Source organism: Scyliorhinus torazame, chromosome 7 (assembly GCF_047496885.1).
Source record: "Scyliorhinus torazame isolate Kashiwa2021f chromosome 7, sScyTor2.1, whole genome shotgun sequence".
Classification (NCBI taxonomy): domain Eukaryota; kingdom Metazoa; phylum Chordata; class Chondrichthyes; order Carcharhiniformes; family Scyliorhinidae; genus Scyliorhinus; species Scyliorhinus torazame.
In genome coordinates this window covers 187,183,288-187,204,879 of record NC_092713.1, presented here as the reverse complement: position 1 = coordinate 187,204,879, position 21,592 = coordinate 187,183,288, and the positions used below count along the sequence as shown (strand labels likewise).

At 44.1% G+C, this 21,592-nt stretch overlaps 1 protein-coding gene across 1 annotated transcript in view; it reads left to right on the top strand.

Moving 5' to 3' along the window:
- The window catches only part of LOC140426743 (eukaryotic peptide chain release factor subunit 1), a 153,772-nt gene that overhangs the window by 12,595 nt on the left and 119,585 nt on the right, over window positions 1-21,592 (top strand). The window contains exon 2 of the mRNA XM_072511877.1: window positions 6,049-6,155. Within this exon, the coding sequence (XP_072367978.1) occupies window positions 6,070-6,155 (86 nt within the window). The 5' untranslated portion in view covers window positions 6,049-6,069. The remainder of the gene's footprint in view (window positions 1-6,048; window positions 6,156-21,592) is intronic.

Sequence of the window (21,592 nt, the reverse complement as noted above, 5' to 3'; positions counted from 1 at the left end):
AGCCCATCTGGGCCCGGAGATTTATCAATTTTTAGACCTCTTAGTTTCTCTAGCACTTTCTCCTTTGTGATGGCTACCATATTCAACTCTGCCCCCTGACTCTCCTGAATTGTTTGGATATTACTCATGTCTTCTACTGTGAAGACTGACGCAAAGTACTTATTTAGTTCCTCAGCTATTTCCTTGTCTCCCATCACTAGATTACCAGCGTCATTTTGGAGCGGCCCAATGTCTACGTTTGCCTCCCATTTGTTTTTAATGTATTAAAGAAACTTTTACTATCATTCCTAATGTTACTGGCTAGCCTACCTTCATATTTATTCCTCTCTTTCCTCATTTCTCTCTTTGTTATCCTCTGTTTGTTTTTGTAGCCTTCCCAATCTTCTGACTTCCCACTACTCTTTGCCACATTATAGGCTTTCTCTTTTGCTTTGATGCATTCCGTAACTTCCTTTGTCAGCCATGGCTGCCTAATCCCCCCTCTGATAACCTTTCTTTTCTTTGGGATGAACCTCTGTACTGTGTCCTCAATTACACCCAGAAACTCCTGCCATTGCTGTTCTACTGTCTTTCCCATTAGGCTCTGCTCCCAGTCGATTTTCATCAGTTCCTCCCTCAAGCCCCTGTAGTTACCTTTATTTAACTGTAACACACCTTTACATCTGATTCTACCTTCTTTCTTTCAAATTGCAGATTGAATTCTACCATATTATGATCACTGCCTCCTAAGTGTTCCCTTACTTTAAGATCTTTAATCAAGTCTGGCTCATTACATAACACTAAGTCCAGAATGGCCTGTTCCCTCGTGGGCTCCATCACACGCTGTTCCAAAAAGCCCTCCTGTAAACATTCAATGAATTCCCTTTCCTTGGGTCCACTGGCAGCATTATTTACACAGTCCACCTGCATATTGAAGTCCCCCATGATCACTGACCTTGTCTTTCTGACATGCACTTTCTATTTTGTGGTGCATTTTGTGCCCCTGGTCCTAACCACTGTTAGGAGGCCTGTACATAACTACCATTATGTTTTTTTTGCCTTTGTGGTTCCTCAACTCTACCCACACAGACTCCACATCATCTGACCCTATGTCGTTTAGTGCTATTGATTTAAATTTCATTCCTAATTAACAAGGCAACCCCGTCCCCTCTGCCCACCTCTGTCTTTTCGATAGGTTGTGAATCCCTGGATGTTTAAATGCCAGTCCTGAACCCCCTGCAACTACGTCTCTGTGATGCCTACCACATCATACCTGACAGTCACAATCTGGGCCACATGCTCATCTTCCTTGTTCCGTACACTGCGCGCATTTAAATATAGCATCTTTAATTTTCTATTGACCGTTCCTTTTTGTTTTCTTAGTGTGGTGGACCTTGGTTTACTGAGCCTTTCCATACACTGTGTCATATTTTGTGAGATTGGGACTATCGTAACGTCTCCTGAGTTCTGTCTTTTCGTGCTTTTTTGTATTCCTAAGCAGCTACGCTTCCCACTGATTACTTCACTTCTTGGTTCCCTGATTTTCCCTTCCCACCCAATCTCTAGTTTAAAGTCATATTGACTACCCTATTTACTCTTTTCGCCAGAACACTGGTCCCAGCTCGGTTCAGGTGGAGACCAACCCAACGGTATAGGTTACCCAAAACTGATGCCAGTGTCCCATGAAAAGGAACCCCTCTTTCCCTCACCACTCTTTCAGCCACATGTTAACTTCCTTTATTCTTGCCTCCCTATGCCAATTTACAGTGTCCCATGAAAAGGAACCCCTCTTTCCCACACCACTCTTTCAGCCACATGTTAACTTCCCTTATTCTTGCCTCCCTATGCCAATTTACACGTGGCTCGGGCAGTAATCCGGAGATTATGACCCTTGAAGATCTGTATTTTAATTTGAATCCTAGCTCTTTATAATCTCTAAACAGGTCCTCTTTCCTAGACTTGCCTATGTTGTTGGTACCGACATGGACCACAACAACTGGATCCTCCTCCTCCCTCTCCAGTATCCTTTCATGCCGGTCAGAGATGTCCCGCACCCTAGCACCGGGCAGGCAACATACCATGTGGGACTCTTTATCCTGCTCACAAAGGATACTATCTATCCCCCTGATAATAGAATCCCCTACAACTACAACTTGCCTATTTACTCCCTCCCCTTGAATGGCCTGCTGAACCATGGTGCCTTGGTCAGCTGACTCATCCTTCCTGCAGCCCTGATCGCCATCCACACAGGGAGCAAGTTCCTCATACCTGTTGGACAGGGTCAAGGGCTGAGGCTCCTGAGTTCCTGACTGCTGGTTCCCTTTACCTGCCTGACTTGCAGTCACACCCTGCTGTCCCTGGCCACTGGCAGGATTTAAACTACTTACTCTGACAGGTGTGACTGCCTCCTGAAACACAGTGTCCAGGTAAGTCTCACCCTCCCGGATGTGCCTCAGTATTTGAAGCTCAGACTCCAGCTCATCAACTCTGAGCCGGAGCTCTTCGAGCAGCCAACACTTGCTGCAGATGTGGTCGCTGCAGCTCGCAATGGGATCTGCCAGCTCCCACATCAAGCAGCTCAAGCACATCACCTGACCAGCCATCACTAATTAATTAATTAGTTTAATTTAAGTTTACGAGTTTAGCTGTGTTTTTTTAAAATTTAAACGATCGTTGTTATTGATATGGTGATTGATATATTTGTTACTGATTATTATTTGCTGTTGGTGGGTGATAGTTTGGGCGAACATGTGAAAATGGAGAATAAAAAATATTTAAATAAAGAATCTGATGAAGCAGTGCTCCTTGTGCCAGGAGAACCAGAAGCTCTCACCATTGGCCTCATTGCACCCATGGGAATGGCCAGGAAAACCACAGGTATGGGTGCATGTGGACTTTGCTGGCCCATTCTTGGGATCTATGTTCCTTATTATGGTCAATGCCCACTCGAAATGGTACATCGTATTTCCTTCACGACTTCAACAAGCAAGTGACGATCCCCAGTCCGGTTCACACATCCTAATCCGGCTCCACCTGCCGCCAACTTGAGGCCTTGTGTCAAGTAACGAAAGTTGCCTCATCGCCATGGGAGTGTGGAGGATGATTTGGACTTGAGGGGAGGAAGGAAGTGATAACCCTCACGAGGACCACAGGGGATCGTTGATTGATCTCCCCTTGGGCTTTGTAGAATACGTGTTCCCCTGGTGAGCTGGCAGAGGCCCACCCAGCTGGGGCTCGTTAATGGGTCGCTTTAAATGTAGTTCCCAGACCCGGACCGTTAGTTCCTGATAATCCTGGTCTGGGGCGTTTGCTTTGTGTGCTGCAGTAGTGGCTTCATTTTCAGTTTAAAATATACCATTTTGGCCTTTCACTCCACGCCTCCTGGAATTATTACATATATAAATGACTTGGATGAAAGGACTGAAGGTATGGTTGCTGAAGTTGCCGATGGTACAAAGATAGGTTGGAAAGTAAATTGTGAAGAGGATATAAGGAGGCGACAAAGGGATATAAAACAGATGTTAAGTGAGTGGGAAAAGATCTAGCAAATGGAGTTTAATGTGAGAACATGTGAAATTGTCCATTTTGATAGGGAGGACAAAAAAGAAGCATATTATCTACATGGTGAGAGATTGCAGAGCTCTGAGATTCAAAGGGATCGGAGTGTCCTTGTGCATGAATCAGAAAAGGTTAGTGTGCAGTTACAGCTAGTAATTAGGAAAGCTAATAGAATTATTGTTTATTGTGTGGGGAATTGAACATAAAAGTAGGGAGGTTATGCTTCATGTATACAGCGCATTGGTGAGAACACATCTGGAGTATTGTTTATGGCATCAGTCTTCTGATTTACAGAAGGATGTAAATGTGCTGGAAGCAGTTAAGAGGGGTTTACTTGACTTATACTTGGAATGGGTGTGGTTTCTTTTGAGGAAATTTTGGACAGGCTAGGATTTTATCTACTAGTGTTTAGAAGAGTAAGAGGTGACTTAATTGAAACCTTTAAGATCCTGAGGGATATTGACAGGGTGGATGTGAAGAGGATGTTTTCTCTTGTGGGATAATATAGAATGAGGGGTCACTCTTTAAAAATAAGGGATCGCCCATTTAAAACAGATGTGAGGAGAATTTTCTCTTTGAAACTCACTTCTTCAAAAGGTACTGGAAGGAGAGCCTTTGAATATTTTTAAGGCAGAGGTGGTTAGATTCTTCATAAACAAGGGGATGTAAAGGTTATTGAGGGTATGCGGCAAGTTACAGTTAGATCAGCCATGAGGGGCCGAGTGCTCCTAATTGGTATTTAAAAAAAAAATTTAGAGTACCCAATTCATTTTTTCCAATTAAGGGGCAATTTAGCGTAGCCAATCCACCTAACCTGCACATCTTTGGGTTGTGGGAGCGAAACCCATGCAAACACGGGGAGAATGTGCAAACTCCACACGGACAGTGACCCAGAGCTGGGATCGAATCTGGGACCTCGGCACAGTGAGGCAGCAGGGCTAACCCACCACACTGCCCTGTAATTGGTATGTTATTGAAAAGCCAGGACATCTAGTCATCATTTCAATGGCAAGGCTTTTTTCATAAATTTAGAATACCCAATTCATTTTTTCCAATTAAGGGGCAATTTTAGCGTGGCCAATCCACCTAGCCTGCACATGTTTGGGTTGTGGGGGAGAAACCCACGCAAACACAGGAAGAATGTGCAAACTCCACATGGACAGTGACCCAGAGCCGGGATCGAACCTGGGACCTCGGCGCCGTGAGACAGCAGTGCTATCCACTGTGCCACCGTGCTGCCAGCAATGGCAAGGTTGTTTTGCTGTCCATCAACTGCCTCTGAGACTTTGTTGAAGTTACCATTATTCGTGTGTGAACAGTGAGAGAACATGCTGTTTATTTAATTGTGAAGGATAGTAAAGCCTTGGCTCGCCTTCCATCCTCACCCACGCCCAACAGGTTGCTGAATAGCATTCAGAATACAGATTTATTTTTCCTTCCTTAACATGCTGAGAAAAATTCTAGTCCATCTATCAGTCAGTTGAGATAGACTCATAGAATTCCTACAGGGCAGGAGGCCATTTAGCCCATCAAGTTTGCATGAACCATCCGAAAGAGAACCCTGCCTTAGGCCTATCCCCTTAACCCCATAACCTCACCTAACCAGCACATCTTTTTGACACTAAGGGTCAATCTTTTAACATGGCCCATCCATCTAAGCTGCACATTTTTGGAATGTGGGAGGAAACCAGAGCACCCGGGCGAAACCTATGTAGACACAGGGAAAAGTGCAAACTCCAAACAGATCACCAAACTCAACAACCAGAATCATAAATTGACCCTCAGATTTTCATAGTCTGTGTAAGTCAACATGGACCCTTTCTTTCAGGGAATTTGGTTTGTTAACTGAAATTCTACAATCAATAATATGCTTTTTTGGGTGGGGAATAACGATGTATTTTTATCAGCTGAGTTAAATAATGAAAACCATTACTTCCTATTGGTATCAACCTTACTGTATGTTAATGCTGCAAAATATCCTTGGTTGGGACTTCTAAGTAGGAAGCGGTTAAAAACATTAAAATAAAGTAATAGTTATGCTTTGAAATAGTAATAGTGGTATTTTAAACTGGGCCATAAGGACCAGGAAGGAAGAAATGGGGAGGGGGAAGGAACTACAAGTCCAACAAAACATCACAGCTCCGCGTGCGCAAGGCTAGTAGGGAGCGGCGAGGCGGGACCAATTGCAGAAGGTTTTAGTCGGTGGTGCAGGCGCAGGCAGGTCCAATGGGGAGCGGCGATGCTGGTGCTGACGTCAGAAGGAGAGGGCGAAAGATCCATGTGAGGTTGGCGGCCATGCGAGCCGGTGCCTGACGTCAGCGGGAGCGAGAGCAGTGAAGGGGAAAAGGCGGATTTGCTAAAAGCGGCGGAGCCGGGTCTCGGGGGGAGGAGACCGCGTGCCGTGCGAGCGTGCCTGGGGGACGAGCGGGATCGTGTGTGTACGTGTGCGCGCTTCTCTCTCACTCACTCGCCGTCTCTCTGTGTCTCTGCCTCTTCCGCCGCCGAGAGCAGCAGTAGCACAACGAGAAGAAAATGGCCGACGACCCGACCGCAGCCGACAGGAACGTGGAGATCTGGAAGATCAAGAAACTCATCAAGAGCCTGGAGGCCGCCAGAGGGTGAGCAAACATCCCCCCCTCCCCCCCTCCCTCAATCCTAAAACACTTCACCCCTATCTTCTCCCAGTGAGAGGGGGACGCATGGACCAGGCACAGGCAGAGAGGGCCTTACAATCATATCGAGGTGCTTTAAAATGGGTCTGGGGGGATGGCCACCACTTTGGTAGCAATTTAATCCCAGAACCGACTGCAACTCTTAATGTACGTTTTTATATCTATATCAAGTTTTCGTTTGTAACTCTCCCTGTAATGGTGTTTTTAAACTTGCCATTTAAGCAAAGTTCAAGTCTATGCAAGGTTTTTAACCCACATGTGTGTATTTGAATACTTCCTTACAAAAATGTTTACATGCACATATCTACATACATACACATATCAATCTATTCAGATGTGAACTTCAAACTAAAAGGTTGGGATATAAATCATAAGATGTTCATCAGGGAGCTTTGGTAAGGGTGCAGGGAATCATCTGTGAAATGTTCCTGCGTTGCAGCTTGAATAGTCTGTAACTATTGAGAAGGTGGCAGGCTAGCTTTAATTAATTGTGGACAGGACATGGTGACAGGCCCAGTCTTGGATTTTTACAAAGGAGATGGTTGGAAACACTGGTCATGGTTCGTTATCGTAAGCCCCAGCGACTAACTGCCTGTGTTGACCACAAAGGTGGTTATTGCACGTTGAGGAATGGTATTACAGGTTCTGCATTGCAATTTTTGCAATGAAATGCCCATAGTGCAGGCTTGACTGAATGCTGATGGAATTTACAGTGTTTGTTTCTGGGTAATATAGTTCCTCTGTTAATCTATCCGCAATAACTGATCAATTTTGTTTTTTTTAAAGCAATGGAACTAACCAACATGGGGGAAATGCAATCTAGTGGTCACTCCTGCTATGCTGGAAGAGCTTATATTGTTTATTATATTTTCTCTTGTACTTTATCCAACAATCAAATGAGTGAGGCATACAGATGCAGACGCCTGGTCAGATCTCTAGGCCGTGGTGCAAATACCAATTAATTTTCAGCTATGGCGGAGGGACTACACTATTGGATGAAGATAGGAACGGACAGATAAGATTCCCCGTAAACTTATGTATCTTATTTGTGTTCATTTCATTTGCTCCATTAGATGAGTGATCATGGGTGAGCTAAAGAAGGAGGAATGATAGTGCTTTTACGGGCTCAGTAATGTTGTGGAAGGAATTGGCTTGGCCCTCCAGTAAGTAATAAATTGCAACCAGTGCAGGCTTAAATTCAACACTTTTTGGGATAAGTTAGACATTAATGCAGATTGAACTATATGTGCTGTGGGACCAGTACCATTGCACTCCTTTATTCCCAAGGCACCATGTATATCCTGCATCTGCGGTGTTACCAGTTTTAATACGCCATAAAAACAAATTGCACAGTAAGTGAAGCTTGTGGTGCATAGCAGACAGACCCGTGACCACTGATATAACACACTCCGGGTATTAACTAAGTTTGATGTAAAAAATAAATTGTGCAATTCGACTTTTGAGCTTTCGGAAGAAGAATTTTCATTCATATAGATAGATTGGAAACTTGGGCACAAAGATGGCAGATGGAGTTTAATCCGGACAAATGTGAGGTTGTGCGTTTTGGAAGATCAAATCTAGGTATGAATTATACTGTAAATGGCAGAACCCTTAGGAACATTAACATACAGAGGGATCTGGCCGTGCAGGTCCACAATTCCCTAAAAGTGGCAACAGGTGACCGTTGATTTAAGAAGGCATATGGCATGCTTGCATTCATCAGCCGGCATTGAATACAAGAGTTGGAAAATCACGTTGCAGTTATGTAAAACCATGGTTAGGCTGCATTTGGTGTATTGCGTGCCGTTCTGATCACATTATCAGAAGGACATGGAAGCTTTGGAGAGAGTGTAAAGAAGTGGTCTCAAGGGTGTTGGCAATGAGGAGAGATTGAATAAACTAGGATTGTTTTCATTGGAAAGAAGGAGGCTGGGGGAGACCGGGTAGAGGTCTACAAAATTGAGGGGCATAGACAAGGTGGATAGTCAGAGACTTTTCCAAGGGTGGAAGTGTCAATTACAAGGGGGCACGGATTCAGCATGAGACGGGGAACGTTTATGGGAAATGTGCGGGCTTAGTTTATTCATGCAGAGCATGGTGGGTGCCTGGAACGCGTTGCCAGAGGATGTGGTGGAAGCAGGTACTTAGCAACATTTAAGAGGCATCTGGATGGATACATGAATAGAGAGGAAATAGAGGGATACGGACCGAGTAAGGGCAGAACGTTTTTTTTATAGTTGGGGCATCATGATCAGAACAGGCTTGGAGGGCCAAAGAGCCTGTTCTTGTGCTGTACTTTTCTTTGTTCATAACACCTCCTTTGTGGCACCCCAAAGCACTTCAAAGCCAATTAAGTACTTTGCGAATTGTAGTCCCAGTTCTAAAGAAATGCTACCGTCAACTTGCGCCACAAAATACCACAAACTGCGAAGTTCAAGTCTTATAATGATATTAGGACAACTGACAAAAGGCTTGTGTGAAGAACTAGGTTTTAAGGGGCTTAAAGGTTTAGTGAGAAGTAGAGTTTAGGGCCCAGGCAGTTGAATACCAATTGTGAGCGGTGCAAAATCAGGGTTGCATAAGAGGACAGAGTTGGAAGAGTACAGTGAGAGGGCAGGGTTTTAGGGCTAGAATAGATGGGACGGTGTGAGGGATTTGAATGCAAGGGTGATTATTTTAAAACCGAGGAATAGCATAGTTTCCCCTCCGTATTGCATAGAAGCATCGGTCTAAGATTAGATGTTAGCTGAAGTAAGTTTTTCAATTGGACCTTTCTTCGTTAGAGGCCATAATGCTGCTGCTGATATTGTGCCCCTGAAAAAGGTAATTCTTTTTAAAAATTTAGAGTACCCAATTATTTTTTTTACAATTAAGGGGCAACTTAGCATGGCCAATCCACCTACCCTACACATCTTTGGGTTGTGGGGGTGAGACCCACGCATGCACGGGGAGAATGTGCCAACTCCACACTGACAGTGACCCAGGGCCAGGAACCTGGGCCCTTGGTACCGTGAGGCAGCAGTGCTAACCACCGAGTCCCGTGTTGCCCGAAAAAGGTAATTTTTCTATTATTCCTACTACCACTTTTCACTGGACTCCCTAACCTTATGCGTTCTCTAATGGGTGGCACCATGGCACAGTGGTTAGCACTGCTGCCTCAGTGCCAAGGACCTGGGTTCGACTCCGACCCCTGGTGACTGTGGAGTTTTTACATTCTCCCCATGCCTGCGTTTCCTCTGGTTTCTGTCCACAGTCCAAAGATATGCAGGTTAGGTGAATTGGCCATACTAAAATAAATTGTCCTTTAGGGTAGGGTTGCAGAAATTGGGCCTGGGTAGGGTGGTCTTTCGAAGACTCGATGCGCCAAATGGTCTCTGCACTGTAGGGATTCTATAATACTTTTGAGGGTGGTGCTTACAACTGAAGTTCCGTGACTATTATCTCACTTATATGTATGATGGAAATAACCATCTGTGGAGCAATAAGTCACAGAAAACAAAGTTATTGCACTTGATCTGTATTTCAGGGTTGTTTGCGTTCGATGTAAGCTGTTGTTCTGATCAGATTGTTGTGGTTTTCCTTGAAAAGGTCAACTGAAAAATTGGGGTTATAGGCTAAAATGAATTTTGAAGTCCTAGTTCCTAATAGTTGTCAGTGCAATTACCTAATGTACTAGACATGAGCAAACTGTTTAGTTTTCAATGGGAATGCACAAAAAGACATTATTCCCATTAAAAATTAATACTTTAACAACATGTTCTGTCCTTAGCTAGTGATTCAACCATGAAAGATATCACCGCCATTCGACTCTTCTTGACTGATATCCGCATGCTCACACTTCACAGAAGGATAAGAACCCTGCCATGTTTATCTTGCTATCTGGCATGTCTCGGATAAGTGGGCGTCGACTAAGGTTTGAATTGGGAAGCCTTTGGTCTTTGTATCCTTGCAATGCTGTTAAGGAAGTTTAACTTGTGTGCTTGGGGGCACTGGTTCTTTATTTGCGGTGATGAGTCCCATGAGCTCTTACCATTACTGTAGATAGCGTGATATCCGACACACTGGTATTTCTTTCCAGATGAGAAATATGCTGGGCAAAGCAATAACATAGTTTACCCCACGTGCGTTTCTGTGACTTCTGCTTAAAGTTTCTCTCTGTTCTCCCAGGTTTGTTAATAGATCTAAGGGTAATGGGGAGTTGACCTTCACTGTATCCAATCACTATGGAGTGACAGTCAACAAAGCAAATGGAATGCTGTAGCTGGTAGCATGTAGCCAAAACATCACAGTACAAGCTGGAGGAAGTAATGTTTAAACTGTGGTGATCTGGTTAAACTAGAACTTGAGTACTTCTGGTCAGTAGTACGCGGGAGATGTTCAAACTGATTTTCAGAGAAGTGAGCAGAAATTGATTTTTTTAATGAGCAATCTGAATTTTGAGGGCTGATTTTTTGAAAATTTAAGCTTCTCAACCTTGGAAGAAGGTGACCTTGCATTTATGTACAGAAACAGGCAGTTCAACCCAACTGGTTAATGTTGATGTTTATAATCCACAAAAGCTTCTTCCCCTTCTAGTTAACTCTTTCCACTCTCTTAGCCAGTTGACTTATATCTGCCAGAACACAGAAAAAAGAACTCTGATCAGTAAGAGCAAATTTATCATCCTTGTTCGGAAGTTCAGCAAATGAAATGGGTTGGAAAAATAGTGATACAAAATAATAGAAAAGCAGAATATTTAAATAGAGAGAAACTGTAGAATTGACATCCAGAGGGATCTAGGTATCAGACATGAATATCAACAGTCTAATGCAGGTTAAAAAGTAAAATCTCCATTGTCTCAGATTACCATAGGCTGCTTTCCCCTTTGAGGGGGAGAGGTGACTGGTGTTGATTTAACCTGATGATCATCGCAGCTCCTACGAGGGCAAGTTGAGAAGGTAGGCCTTCATGAATAACCTCAGCCAGTACGGGAATTGAACCCGTGCTGTTGGCCTCGCTCTGCATCGCATTCCAGCTGTCCAGCCAACTGAGCTAAACCGTAATTAGGAAGGCAAATGGATGCTGGCCTTTATTATAAGAGGGGTGGAGTATGAGAGTCAGGAAGTCTTGTTCCAACTGTCCATGACTTTGGTTGGTGAGATCACACCAGTGTTGTGTGAAGTTTTAATATCCTTCCTTAAGGAGAGATATACTTGTATTGGAAGCAATTCAGAGAAGGTTCGCTCGGCTGATTCCTGGGGTGAAGGGCTTGTTTTATGAGGAAAGGTTGAGCCTCTACTCATTCAAGTTTAGATGAAAGATGGGAGGTGATATTGAGCCATATAATTTTCTGAGGGCTTGACAGGGTAGATACAAAGAGTATGTTTTTCCCCAGAAGGGAACTTAGAACTGGACACAGTGGATTTCTCATTGAAGGCAGAGATTATAATTTCTTTCAGAGGGTCTTGTCTTTGAAATTCTCGTCCACAAAGGGCAGTGGAGGCTGGGTCTTTGAATATGTTCACGGCTTCCACAAAGGGCAGTGGAGGCTGGGTCTTTGAATATGATCACGGCTGAGTTGAACAAATTTTTCATCAACACAGGAGTCGAGGGTTATGGAGCAAGCATGAATGTGGAGTTAAGGCTGCACTCACATCAACCATGAGGGGCCAAATGGCCAACTCCTATATTTCAAGATTTTATAAACCGTTCTTGTGTAGGCGTGGGTAGTGAGTGACAGTAGATCCATTTAGATGTGGGAATATTGCTGCCAATTCAACTCCTTCGTTAGGAGTGGAAGGTGGTGACCTCTTGCACACTCCTCCTGCCTGTCATTCCATCTCACTTGAAGGTGGCAGCTTTGGTTCAGTTGTAACAGGCTCACCTGTAAGATGACAGCAAGTTCATAATCTCACTCGGTTCTGGACAGAGATGCTATCTTGCTGATGATAAACCATGGCCCTGTTTGCCCATCAGGTGGTTGTGAACGATCCAATGGCACTGTTACAAGAAGAACAGGATTGTATTTCAAATATCCTGACCAATATTTATTCATCAATCAACGTGATTTTTAAAAAGTGAATTGGTCATAGCTGTTTGTGGGAGCTTGGTGTATGCAAATTGCCTGCTGCATTTTCTTGTAATGCTAACTATAATTTTGAAGTGTTTAATTCATTGTGATGATCTTTGGGCATCACAGAGAGCTCGATATAAATGTTAGTTCTTTCTCTGTGGGCAGGAAGTATGTTTGTCTATCAGTAGCACAGCAAGAATGGGGCGAAATGAAAATGAAAATCGCTTATTGTCACAAGTAGGCTTCAAATGAAGTTAGTGTGAAAAGCCCCTGGTCGCCACATTCCGGCGCCTGTTCGGGGAGGCTGTTACGGGAATTGAACCGTGCTGCTGGCCTGCCTAGGTCTGCTTTCAAAGCCAGCGATTTAGCCCTGTGCTAAACAGTGTGAGACTGTACAGATGTTGCTCTGTATTGTGTAATCTTATTGTATGGTGATCTTATCCTGAAATATTCTGTCACTTGTTGCTGCATCATTGTATTTCATTCACAGATGTGAAGCTGTGGATTTCGCAGCTGAGGCTCGCTGAAATTAGTAATTGAAGCTGTGGCTGATCTCATCGGGTTAGATTCTCCCTGTTCAGGCTGAGTTAACAGCCATGTGACCTGTATGAAGAGTGACGCTTACTGCACCCCCAGTAAGATCTTTGAATTGTTCTCAGTACTGTGGAGAATCTAGTTGAGCTGGGTGCAAGAAATATCGACTAATCCTGTGTGTTAGACCGTTGTCGCAAAAATTCATAGAATGATGTTCCCATGAACTGAATGCATGCCTGCAGCTGTGTCTACTGTAGATTTACCTGCGCTTGTCCTTGACCTGTGGGTGAGGGTGAACGACATTGAATGCTTTAGTTGACAGAAATGTGTTTGGGAAAAGCTTATCCACGTTCCCAGGCTCTTGGCATTCTTAGAGGTCTACAACACAGAAAAGACCCTTCATCCCATCGCGCCTGTGCTGGTCAGAAACAACCACATCAGTATTTTAATCAGATTTTCCACCACTTGGCTCCATAGCCTTGTATACTTGGGCATCGCGAGTGCACATCTAAATACTTCGGAAATGTTATAAGGGTTTTTGCCTCCACCACCCTTTCTGGCAGAGTTCCAGACTCTCAGCACCCTCTGGGTGAAATAATTGTTCCTTACAGCCCCTCTAAACCTCCTGCCCCTTACTTGTAAATCTATGCCCTCTGATCATTGGTGTGGGGAATAAGAGGAAATGTTTCTCCCTGTCTGCTCTGTCTATGAGCCGCATAATTTTATACATCTCCATCATGTCCCTCCTAAGTCCTCTGCTCCAAGGAAAACAGCACCAGTCTATCCAGTCTCTCTTCACAACTAAAACTCCAGACCAGGCAACATCCTGGCAAATCTCCTCTGCACCCTCTCCAGTGCTATCACATCCTCCTATAATGTGGATTCCAGAACTGCACACAATACTCTAGTTGTGCCCCAGCCAATGTTTTATACAATTTCAGCATAACGTCCCTGCTCTTAAAACACTGCCTCAGCGAATAAAGGCAAGTATACCATATGCCTTTGCCCTGCTACCTTAAGGGACTGGGGTACATGGGCACCATGATCCTTGTGCTTCCCAGAGATCTGCTATTTATCACGTATTCCCTTGCCTTGTTTGTCCTGCCCAAATGCAGCACTTCACACTTATCCGGATTGAATGCCATTTACCTCTGACCAGCCTGTCTATGTTCTCCTGTAATCTAAGGCTATCCTCAATATCTACCACCCCACCAATTTTTCAATCTTGTTCAAACTTACTGATCAACCCTCCCACATTCATGTACAAATCATTTATGTAAACCACAAACCAACGGCCCCAACACTGATCCCTGAGGGACCCCACTGGATACAAGCTTCCAGTCAGAAAAACACCCTGTGGCCATCACTCTTTGCTTCCTACCACTCAGCCAATCCTGGTTCCAATTTACCAAATTCCCTTCTGGATCATTATCAAAAGCCTTGCTGAAGTCTTAAGTAGACTACGTCAAATGCATTGCCCTCATCTACATGCCTGGTCACCTTTGGAAAAATTCAATCAAGTTGGTCAGACATGAGGCATGGTGGCGCAGTGGTTTGATCCCCGCCCTGGGTCACTGTCTGTATGGAGTTTTGCACATTCTCCTGTGTCTGCGTGGGTCTCACCCCCACAACCCAAAGACGTGCAGGACAGGCCCTGCTAAATTGCCCCTTAATTGGAAAAAATGAATTGGGTACTTTAAATTGTAAAAAAAAAGAAATGCAGGTGCTTATATTAGTTTTCCTATTTCACAGTTTCTTCAATTTACAGCCGCCAACAAATATTCAACGGTATCGAATACAATGCCAATCCCCTTATCAACAGTTATCCCATCCTCCCACCAACCCCCAAACAACAGCCCACATGTCAACACATTTGATGTTATATCAAATAAAAAAGGAATCCAGAATCACCCATAGTCACCATCAACATACACCGTTCTAGGGTGGCACAGTGGTTAGCATTGCTGCCGACGCCGCTGAGGACCCAGGTTCGAATCCTGGCCCTGGGTCACTGTCTGTGTGGAGTTTGCACATTCTCCCAATGTCTGCGTGAGTTTGACCCCCACAACCCAAAGATGTGTAGGTGGATTGGCCATGCTAAATTGCCCCTTAATTGGAAAAAATAATAATTGGGTACTCTAAATTAAATTTAAAAAAAATAATTTTAAAAAGCATACACAGTTCTCTCTTTCTCTCTCCCCCCCCCCCCCCCCCCCCCCCATGACCACAACCCCCCCCAAAACATGCTGATTCATCTTGATTAATTCCTGTTTCTCCAAAGGCAATTTCGTCCCATGAGTCACTGATTCTTCTGGAAAGAGTGTGAGTCACTTGAAAAGGGCAGTCCTTTGACCATTTGGTTCTCACCCCCAGGATCACCCTGGCTTGCACCTTTGTTTTGTCCATGTTGCTTCATAATTGAGTTGCTTAATGGCTACCTGATGATCAGCCCTGTAGTTCTTTCTGCTCATTTGTTTCTAAGAAACGTGCTGATTATCTTGTTTCCTTTCCCTGTCTTAGTGCTCTTCACTAATACAATGTTGCATCAAAGGGGAAAGCAGCCTGTCGTCATCTGGGACTATGCTGACTTTACTTTGTTGCATTATAAGTTGGATCTGCCTTGATCCTTTGATTCGCTGAGTGAATGGGGAAGCAATTTGTTGGTATAGTTATCCTTTCAGCGTTTTTCCCCACTTCGCATTTCTCGTGTCATGCACTTTCCAATAGAATTACACAGTTCTGATATAAATCCTACTTCCTGGAGGAAACATTTCCATGACTTAAATGGAATGATAGTTGGGGAGGTGCCTACATGTTCAGATGACCTGTGGTTCTCAAGCGTGTGATATTATGGCAACACAGGTGGGCTAAACAAAGTTTGTTGTGGCTATAGGAATTTTAAGAAGAGAGTGAAACAGCATTCAATGATGTTCTTAGTGGGGTGACATTGTAACCAGTTGGCGAATGGTTGTTTCTGCTTCACCAACTTTAGTTGAGGAAAAATTATTTCCTTTTGCCAAAACCAACATTGCCCAGTATATTTATGGGTAACTTTATTTCTCCTGGAGGCTATTCTCAAATTGAGATGTGGAACCATGAACCTAGCAGGATGGGCCAGCCTCTTCACATTCTGGTGAAGTAATTCACTCGATATTTCAAATGTCCAGACACAACAGCTTCAATCCAAGTGCACACCATTCAACATTGCCCATTTGCCATTCTCCCTCCACTTGAGCGCTTCTGAACATAGTTTCTACACCTTTCTATGCTGCTTGAGTTTTTATCATTCCATAAAGCTTGTGCTTGAAATACTACTTTCGGCTTAAGAAACTAATTTGTTTTAATGTGCAGTCTGGTCACAGCCTTCAGTTGACCAAGTACGGTAGCACAGTGGTTAGCACTGTTGCTTCACAGCGCCAGGGTCCCAGGTTCGATTGGTCACTGTCTGTGCAGAGTCTGCACATTTTCCCTGTGTCTGTGTGGGTTTCCTCCCACAAGTCCCGAAAGACGTGCTATTAGGTGAATTGGATGTTCTGAATTCTCCCTCAGTGTACCCGAACAGGTGCCGGAGTGTGGCGACTAGGGGCTGTTCACAGTAACTCACTGCAGTGTTAGTGTAAGACTACTTGTGACAAAGATTATTATTATTGCTCGCTTAATTATTCTGCAGAAACCTGTTTTAATCATAGGCTTGAAGGAATTATTTTTGTGCCACCATTTTTGTCCATTGTCCAGTTGTGGAACTGCTGCCCATTTCATGCTGTCTTTCAACCTCTTTGACGAGTGAAGTGTTTTTTCAGACTTGTCTTTAATATGCTGACTGTTCACTGTCCTGTGGATCGGTGGTTGCATATCTGCTTTTCTTTCACTTTGTACAGTCATTGAAGATGGGATATCCTGGAGCCAGTTTTAGCACAGTGCAGATTTGAAACTCGGTGCTACAACAAATGAAGCACTTGACCTCCGCTGCGCAGGTTTGTCTGGGATCCATTTTTAAAAAAGTTAGATATTGAAAATAGCTGACTGCTGACCCTTGTATTGTTGGTTTTCTCAGATGGTAACCTGCTTTCCCTAGATCAGAAGCCCATGGGCTTAAACTCTTGAGGATTTGAGCACACAATCCAGGCTGTTAAATAACCCATGATTCTCCAATAAAAAGTGACAAGTTCTTCCAGTATGTTGGGCAAAATGTGTCCATCATCTAATTGTCCTAGAAAGAACAAAGTTCCAAGTCTCATGTTCAATTGGTCATTATCTCTTGGCTGTGTGTGGGATTGAGCTGTGTATAGATTTGCTGCTGTGTTTACTTGTGCTGACTGCACTCCAAGAACACTTTGGCCATTGTGCATTTTAACATGACTTGTTAATGTGAAAGGTGCCATATAAACACTGTTTTTCAAAACACACTTAAGCTTCTGGTTTATATTATACACAGGTGGAATTCCATTCTTGGTGCCACATTTTGTCAGCAGCAGGCTCCATGTAGACTAATCTTTTTTACTTAAACAGCAATCCTACATAGGTATTTGCATCACAGAACTTCGAACGGCAACAGCGTACTAACTGTGCGCTGTAAGGTTGTGAATTTGAATTGATGCCTGCAGCTTAAATCCGCTGAATTCAGAATATGAACATCCACGTGTCTGATCCTCCCTGTAGGTGCAATTTGAGTTGTGAAGCGGTGATAACTTGGATTGGTTGAGAGTTGGCAATCGTGCTAAAAATACAGTAAAGCATATACTTTGGGATTCACTTACCTGTCACAGAGACAAAGGCACTCCCTCTCTTTTTCCTCTAATGGAAAACTGCCATGTACCTTCTACAAATTCCTGTTATTTATGCTGGCAGGATATTCAACTGTGGAGATTGAAGTTAATCTTTGCATCTGCATTTGCAGGGTGTCCGAGTACAGATTTGTAATATCTCGGTTGAGCCTGGCTTAGCACACTCGAGAAAATGAAGATCTGGTCTTTGTGGTTCAATGTTTAGTATTCTGAAGCCTTGGGTTAACCTTGGAGTGTTAATACATAAATCCTGGTTTGGATGATATTAATGAGCAGCATCTTTGTAATACAGGACAATACCATACAAATGTACATCATCCTGTATGCTTCCAACAAAACAATCACACACCTTTAATTACGATATTTAGATCCTCTGATTCTGCACCATCCAACTTGACTGCAGTCTTAATTATTCCTTCCACTAATATTCGCAAGAACTGCAGTTGTCTTCTATTTTCCCTTCCTGTATTCTCATTGCTGCAGCCTTTTTTTTTAAATTTAGAGTACCCAATTCATTTTTTCCAATTAAGGGGCAATTTAGTGTGGCCAATCCACCTATCCTACACATCTTTGGGTTAAGAACATAGAACATACAGTGCAGAAGGAGGCCATTCGGCCCATCGAGTCTGCACTGACTCTCTTAAGTCCTCGCTTCCAGTCTATCCCCGTAACCCAATAACCCCTCCGAACCTTTTTGGTCACTAAGGGCAATTTAGCATGGCCAATCCACCTAACCTGCACATCTTTGGACTGTGGGAGGAAACCGGAGCATCCGGAGGAAACCCACGCAGACACGAGGAGAACGTGCAGACTCCGCACAGACAGTGACCCAGCGGGGAATCGAACCTGGGTTGTGGGGGTGAAACCCACGCAACACGGGGAGAATGTGCAAACTCCACACGGACAGTGACCTAGAGCCGTGATCGAACCTGGGACCTCGGCGCCGTGATGCAGCTGTGCTTTCCACTGCGCCACCGTGCTGCCCTGATCTCAATCGTGAACATGCTCATCAATTGAGCAGCTGCAGCCTTTGAGTAGAGATTGCCTCCTCCCAGTCCCAAATGACTGACCTCCTTATCCTGGGCTGATTCCCTTTGTTACCAACTCTCCAGCCAGGGAAAAACATTCTCTCTGAATAGACCCCATCGAGCTCTCAGAATTCTGATCAATGAAACCATCTCATTTTTCTAAAATTCATAGAAAATAGGCCCATTCTACTCCATCTCCACCCATAGCAGCTCTCTCATCCCAATTATCAATCTAGTGAACCTTCCTTGCACTCTTTCCACGGCAAGTACATCATTTATTGGGCAAGGAGACCAAAACTTCAAATATTATTCCAGGTGTGGTTTCACCAAGGCCCTACATCAGTGCACCAATACATTCTTCCTCTTTACCTGCAACCCCTTCCAATAAAAGCCAACATACTATTTGTTTGCTGTACCTGTGTTAACTTCCTGTGATAGTACAGGGACATCTGAATCCCTACATTTATTAGTCATTTAAAAAAAAAAAATCCTCTTTCCTGGTGTAACACGATGATTTAAGGGGCCTGCAAACAATTCCCATTGTTTACATTGAGATCTTTTCTCATGACTTTCTTTATCGTCCTTTTTTATCAGGTTACTGTACCATTTTGCCATTTGTCTTATCTTTTCTAAAATTCAAATCCTATGGAATATTCAGTTTTCAACCTTTGGTACCATGTAACCGTATCTCTATAATGGCTGCTAAATCATCCCCATTTATCACAATTTGTGCCACTAAATCATCCATCTTATTACAGATGTTTTCTGCATTTATCATTACTCCACTGTACAGACCTCTCTTTTCTCATCCAACTTCAGAGATTCCTCTTTACCTCATCCTGCCCACCCCTCCTTAGTTCAATTGTTTAATTTGGATTATTGTACAATTTTAAACTTGTTGGGGTAAACTGTGCAACCCCCAGATGGGCTTCTCTTCAAGCATAAATTAATGCACTATTTGTGTATAGGTGTACACCGCTGAATACTATATCCTCAACTCGTGTGTAAACATTCACACATGCATGTTGTAGCAGGTGCCATTGGATGGAGCAGTGACTGGTACCCTTCCCCTCCCCTTGGATTGCTAACACAGTGTGACAGGTTGTGAATACTACAAATAGGCCTGTCAGAGTCCAGTTGAATCAAGGTGGGATCCTGTAACATTTGTTAACTCCTTTTGGTGTGATTTATATTAATTTGAGCTCATTTAGACAAAGTTACTCTGGCTGCAAAGTCTCCATAGAATGTCAGGGCTCCTGCAGGACAGCGATTAGGGGCTACGTCACGTAGACCATGGATCAAACTTGCTTTTTTCCTGGAGTTTATGTATTTATCACACCTGCATCAGGCCCAGCTGAGGTGGCGGCACAGTGGCATACAGTTGGAAGGGAATTAAACAATTCACTGGAGGAGGTTCCACAAATATCCCTATCCTCAATGATGGAGGAGCCCAGAACATTTGTGCAAAAGGCAAGGCTGAAGCATTCGCAACAATCTTCAGCCTGAAATGACGAGTGGATGATCTATCTCGGTCTCTTCCGGAGGTCCCCAGCATCAGAGATGTCAGTCTTTAGCCAATACGATTAGCTCCACGTGATATCAAGATACTGCAACGGCTATGGGCCCTGACAATATTCCACCAATAGTACTGGTTGTGCTCCAGAACTTGCCCCAACCATCGCCAAGCTGTTCCAGTACAGCTACAACACTGTCATCTACCCAGCAATGGGGAAAATTGCCCAGGGAAGTCCTGTACACAAGAAACGGGACAAATCCAACCCAGTCAATTACCTCCGTCTACTCTCCATCATTAGCAAAGTGATCGAAGGAATCATCAATAGTACTATCAAGTGGCACTTACTCAACAATAACCTGCTCACGGACGCTCAGTTTAGGTTCCGCCATGGTCATTCAGCTCCTGCTGTTATTTCAACCTTGATTCAAACATGAGCAAAAGAGCTGAATGCCAGAGGTGAGCTGAGAGTGACTGCCCTTGACATCAAGGCAGCATTTGACCGAGTATGGCATCAAGGAGCCCTAGCTAAACTGGAGTCAATGGGAATCGGGGAAAACTCTCCGCTGGTTGGAGTCATACCTGGCACAAAGGAAAATGGTTGTATTGGTTGGAGGCCAATCATCCGCTCCAGGACATCACTGCAGGAGGTCCTCAGCATAGTGTCGTAGGCCCAACCGTCTTCAGCTGCTTAATCAATGGTCGGAAGTGGGGATGTATGCAGACAACTGCACAATCTTAAGCACCATTTGTGACTCCTCAGATAATGAAGCAGTCCATGTCCAAATGCAGCAAGACCTGGACAATATCCAGGCTTGTGCTGACAAGTGGCAAGTTACATTTATGCCACACATGTGCCAGGCAATGACCATCTATAAGCGAGGATATAACCATCGCCCTTTGACATCCAATGGGATTAGCTTTGCTGAATCCCCCACAGGTAGTATCTTGCCCCAAGCCTGTTCACTATCTAAAAGACCAGTCTCCCCCCACCCCCACCCACCCAAGCTGCTCACTATCTAAAAGACACAAGTCTGAAATATAATGAAATACTCCCTACTTGCCTGGATGAGTGCAGCTCCAATAACTGTCAAGAAGCTCAACACCATCCAGGACAAAGAAGCCTGCTTGATTGCTCCCCTTTCCACAATCATTCAAACCCTCCACCACCAGCGAACAGTGGCAGTTGTGTCTACCCTTTCCAAGGTGCATTGCAGTAACTCGTCGGGGTTCCTTACACAGCACCTTCCAAACACACGGCCACTACCACCTGGAAAGACATGAGCAGCAGACACCTGGGAACTCCACCGCCTGGAGATTCCCCTTCAAGTCACCCACCATCCTGACTTGAAAATATATTGCCGTTCCTTCACAGTCACTGGGGCAAAATCCTGCAACTCCCTCCCTAACATCACCGTGGGTGTACCTACACCTTGGGGACTGCAGCGGTTCAAGAAGGCAACTCACCAACA